Source organism: Poecilia formosa, unplaced genomic scaffold (assembly GCF_000485575.1).
Source record: "Poecilia formosa unplaced genomic scaffold, Poecilia_formosa-5.1.2 Scaffold29, whole genome shotgun sequence".
NCBI classification, from domain to species: Eukaryota; Metazoa; Chordata; class Actinopteri; order Cyprinodontiformes; family Poeciliidae; genus Poecilia; species Poecilia formosa.
The window spans coordinates 1,916,609-1,921,951 of NW_006799968.1; the positions used below are offsets into that span (position 1 = coordinate 1,916,609).

At 38.7% G+C, this 5,343-nt stretch overlaps 1 protein-coding gene across 3 annotated transcripts in view; it reads left to right on the forward strand.

The window, feature by feature from the left end:
- The window catches only part of onecut1 (one cut homeobox 1), a 9,692-nt gene extending 5,008 nt beyond the window's left edge, over window positions 1–4,684 (forward strand). For 2 of the 3 annotated variants that reach the window (XM_007549040.2, XM_007549041.2), the window contains exon 2: window positions 3,614–4,684. In XM_007549040.2, the coding sequence (XP_007549102.1) occupies window positions 3,614–3,903 (290 nt within the window). In that variant the 3' untranslated portion in view covers window positions 3,904–4,684. Of the gene's footprint in view, window positions 1–61; window positions 127–3,613 lie in introns of all 3 variants that reach the window. The other variant, XM_007549042.2, reaches the window with a different exon arrangement.
- The last annotated feature ends 659 nt before the right edge of the window (window positions 4,685–5,343 follow it).

Consider the following 5,343-nt stretch of genomic DNA (forward strand, 5'->3'; position numbering starts at 1 on the left):
ATTATTATTATTATTATTATTATTATTATTATTATTATTTATTTTATTTTTTTTCTTTCAGCACCATGGACAGCGTTCACTATTCCCCATTTTTGCTGTCTGCACTAAAAAAACTAATTTTGGAAGGTACTGAGAATGTCATTAAAACTCTGTACGCTTTAAGCAAATACAATAGAGGGCAATGCAATAATAATTAAAGTCTACTTATTATTATTATTATTATTGTTATTATTATTATTTTATTTGTCTCTTTGATTAGACTTTAACTGAATTCTGTATCAGTTCAGGTGTAGGCTACAGGGCCGGTATGTTTGTGAAGACATGGTTATAAATAACTACATTGACTTAGCATGAGCTCAGAACAGTTACGAAACGTGGCTGAGAAAGTTTGTTGTTTGGAGTTTGTATTCATCTTTACCTGTTTTAAGTAAAACTTGGTGTCAAGCTAAGCTAGCACACCAAAGCTCTTGATGTCAGGGGGGTGGGGGGGAGTTTGTTGTTTGAATGAATTTTTAAAGAAATTTAAAATGATTTTTCTGACTTGAACCCAAACCAGTTTAGGTTTGATTTTGTTGTTTTTTTTAAATGGAGGACAAACCAGATGACTGTATATAATAGCATTTTACCACCTAGTACAGAAGCTCATGTGGAACTTATTTCTCTGCACTAATGAATCTATGTAGGAAGCTATATGTCAGTGACAGACTTAATGTTTTATCACAATACTGAAACATGACAAAAACAACTATTTATTACATCTTTTTTATGTAACTGTATGACTGTGACTGTGTGTCACCATAATTGTAGCCCCACAAACACAAATAATGCTCTTGACAAACATTCCCACTTGTAACATGCTTATTTAAGACACAAGTCGTATAAAGAAGTGTGATTTGTTTCACCAAATTGCACACAGGAACTGTATTTTCAAATGTATTGGTATTTATTGCTGCTTTCATTGAACAGGAAGTGGAGAAAATAGTAAAACTACCAAGAATAACAATAGTGGTTTAAGCATCTTTAAATTGTGACACCGATAAATCAACACTCTTATCATGATAAGAAATTTATCACGATAAATTATAAAGAATACAATACGATAAATGTCCACACCTACGATACAGTGTTAATCAGGTGTATTTAGTATTGTTCAATAATTTGTGCTTGTCGGTTTTAAAATAAACGACGCTCCCTTTGAATTGCAGAGGTTTTGCGCTTTTATTTGATTAATAAATTATAAATTTAAAAAAAGGCAGATATTCCCTGTTTTGTTACATTTCTAAGCTTATGAAACAGTGTAGTTAAAACCTAACCGAGTCTCAGGTTTTGTTAGAGTTTCGCAACAGATTTTAAAAGTTGGTTCTAAGCTATAAAATTCACTGTTGAATGATAAACTTATATAATTTCTCCTAAGAAACATGGAATAAAACCAACCCAAATACAATGTATTCAAATGTATTCGATCTTTTTGGTTTCAAAGTAAGTGCTTGTCTCTTGAGTTGAGTGCTGTCTTTGCCTGGACCAGCTGCTACTGCCCACGTTGCTCTGAGAAAAGTAAAAGAAACAGAAAAATCCCACTGTGATTTCCTGTAGCTCTCTCAATAATTGCTGTGTTAGAACAAACACAAATAAATAAATAAATAAATAAATAAATAAATAAAGCAGCACAGTTTCCAGCATCCAGACTGCTGCTGGATTCCTTTCGGTTGTTAAATGTCAAAGAGAGCTCTCAGAGGCATAAAGAGCAGCTTGTCAGCATGTGTGGTCTTTGACGGATCCGTGAGCATTATTATGATTCTTGGAGCGCTCTTTGAGACTTTTTATTTCCTGTTTCAACCAAACACGGCGGCAGTTCTAATCCACATTGGACATTGTAATGAAATCAGCCAAAGCAGATCTCGTCTGGTTTGTCCAGACGCATTAGAAGTCAACCACTTGTCAACCAATGTGGGCAATAACAGGAGTGAGATGCATTTATAACAAAACCTTTAAAAAAAGAATAAAAAACAACATAGCGGTAATGTTGGAAATCTATTTTCTTTCAAATGCTATTTGATTTAAAGAGGCAGTGTTATGCAAAATTGACTTTTTTAAGCTTTGCATCACTTTATAATGTTTTACCCTCATGAAAAACATACCTGGAGTGTTGCCTTGATTCTTTCATGCATGTTTGATAAATCCTTTAATCTCCATGGCAACCATTTAGCTGTGCAAAACACAGCTAGCTCCGCCTTCAAGGCTCCTCCTTGGAGCTGCAGTTTCCAAACTTCCGCCTCACACAGCAGCTCTCCCCTGTAATTCCCCCAGTCAGTTCCTCCAGACTAGCCAGCTACAATTAGCAAACACCTGGTGCGCATCCGCTGAGCTCATTGTGTGAGATATTTCTCTGTCCAGCGCTCCGACAAACATTTGCATACACTTGATAGAGGGATGCTGATGTGATGACATGCTGAAGGCGGAGTGTCGAGAAGAGCAGGAAGTTCTTAAAGAGACACAGGCCCAATTTTAAGGCATTCAATTGTGAAACTTCAAAAGAAGGACTTTAGAATCTGGAGGTGGGGGGGGACAAAGAGGGAATGTAAATTCAAAGCTTGTAAAAATCAGAACCACAAAAAGAGGCTTTTGCATTTCAGTCTGTTGTGTGAAACTATAGATCAGTTTGACTGTGGAGTTAGAGCAATGTCCAAACATTAAATAATTCAAACTTTTGTGTAAGGAAATGATCTATGCTAAATATGAGAAAGTATCTTGATATATTGTGTTGTTGTTGTTGTTTTGCATTGTTGGTATCAATGTTATTATTATTGCTGTTAATACTATTAGAGCTACTATTAGTCATATTGGACTATTTGTTTTAAAGGGGCAGTATTATGTAAAATTTACTTTTTTTTAGCTTTACATCATGTTGTCATGTTTTCCCTCATCAGAAAGACATCTGGAGTGTTGCTTTGATTCTTTTATGCATGTTTGGAAAATCCTTTAATCTCCCATGGCAACCATTCAGCTGAACAAAATGCCTGGGTGAACTTAGCTCCGCCTTTGAGACGCAGCTCCTCTTCTGAGCTGCTGCCTCACAGTGCAGCCCTCGCCTGGGACTCATGCATTCAGCTCCTTCAGACTAGCTAGCAGCAATTAGCAAACACCTGGTGAAACTCTGCATTTATACTGAGTTCATAATACAAGTTACTTTTCAGTGCAACACCAGTAAAAGTGTTGTTAAAGGGTTAATAGAGGAGCCATGTTGTGATGACTTCTGTAAGGCGGAGTTTCAGAAAGAGCGGGAGTTTTTAAAGCAACAAAGGCCCAATTTGAAGGTGTTAAATTAGGAAGTAAAATTTATTTTAAGTCACATTTGGCACACATATAGCATTTTTTAACAACTGAAGGTAACATAATTACTTATCTGGGCTATAAAATAATACTACATGCCTGGAAAGCACATAACACTGCCCCTTTAATTCTGAAATCAAAGTGGCTGAAGTAAAACCATGTGAGGCCACATTAGCCTCACCATAAACTGACCTAATTCCTGTTTTTGTTGTTGTTTTTCTTCAATTAAGTGCACCTCTCTCATGCCTTTTCCATTTCTGTCCGATTCTTCCGTCTTCCACAGCATGCAAGCGCAAGGAGCAGGACCACGGCCGAAGCGAGCGAGGGAACGTGACCAAGAAGCCCCGGCTGGTGTTCACGGACGTCCAGCGGCGGACGCTCCACGCCATCTTCAAGGAGAACAAGCGTCCGTCCAAGGAGCTGCAGCTCACCATCGCCCAGCAGCTGGGCCTTGAGCTGGCCACGGTCAGCAACTTCTTTATGAACGCTCGGCGCCGGAGCCTGGACAAGTGGGTGGACGACGGCTCCGGTCACGCGCCCAACTCGGGGCCCAACGTCTGCACCAAAGCCTGAAGTCAGACTGAACCTGACCAACTCATGGACTGATTCAACCTCGGTGGAAAAGCTTTAAAAAAAAAAAAAACCAAACACTTCTGAGAAACAAAGAAAACTTAAAAGACCTTGAAGCAACATTTTGCCCTTAAACCTGTACTATATTGATATTTATAGTATCCAAAGATGAAAAGCAAACCAAAGACTTCTTGTTTGACCTGCTTTACGATGTTTGTTTCAGCGACACAGTTTTTGTGTAACATACTGCAAAAAGACTTTACTCTCTTTCACACACACACACACACACACACACGCAAGCACGCAGACGCACTCACAAATACACATACACACCCAGGTCTCTAGCTTTATTACACCCCCCTTCACCTCCCTACTGTGTATCAGTCTGTCATTTGCCATCCTTATCTCTAATCTGATTGGTTGGTTTTAATGATGGGTCCCTAAGAGGAGGTCTAATCAGCCTATAGGCAGTCTGGTCTGCAGCTGTCCACAGCCTGAGAAGAAAAAAACAAAAAAACATGGATGAATGTGGAGTTCCAGCGGGATTGGCCAATCAACTTTAAAAAGAAAGAACATTTTCATCCTGCGGGGGAGCGACCCGGATTGTTCTGCAACCTTGTTTGGACCGGTGGCGTGGACTGTATGTCTGTTTGTCTGTCTGTCAGTCTGTGCAAGTCGTCTGTCGTTCTGTCGAGCATTCCAGACAGACGGGCGGGCAAGGAAATGTCCTTTCGTAGACTGCTAACCCAAACCCAAACAGCCTGAACCAAACCAAAAAATGGAGCTCGGCCCATTTAGTGGTGCTTTCTTCCAACATGCTGATGCGTTCAGTCGGGAAAATAAAAGAAACCAATCGGCATCAAGCTTCTTGTGCCGCACAGAAACGAAACCTACAAAGACCAAAGAATATATTTATTCAAAACGTAGGTATGGGCAATTATGATATTTTCTTGATATGATAACATCAAGTTTCAAAGTGTCATTTTATTTGCAAAAAAATTAAATCAAACATTTATTTCCAGATTCAACTGCTTTTACTAAGTAGAGCAAAAAAAATGACTTGACATAGTGTTTATGACACTTACTGAAATGTGACCTATAACAATTATTTATTCATGTTAGTTTTGACACAAAATACTTTATAGAATTACATGCCATGAAGGTAAATACGGATATATTTTTGGCCATTTTGCCATGACTGTCCATGTTTTTTCTGTCATACCATTCACAAGCGGCTGAATTTGTCCCTTTTTACATAAGAAAAAAAAAAAGCTGGGCAGCAACATGTGGGGGAGGGCAAAGCTGCATTACTTATATGCTGTGCTTCCCAAAGTTGGGGGATGGGGGGCTGCAACGTGGGTCCCAAATCAACAAGCGTGGGATCTTGGGAGTCCCAAGTAAATCTGAAAAATATTATGATGAACCGTATTTGTGGTATAAGTC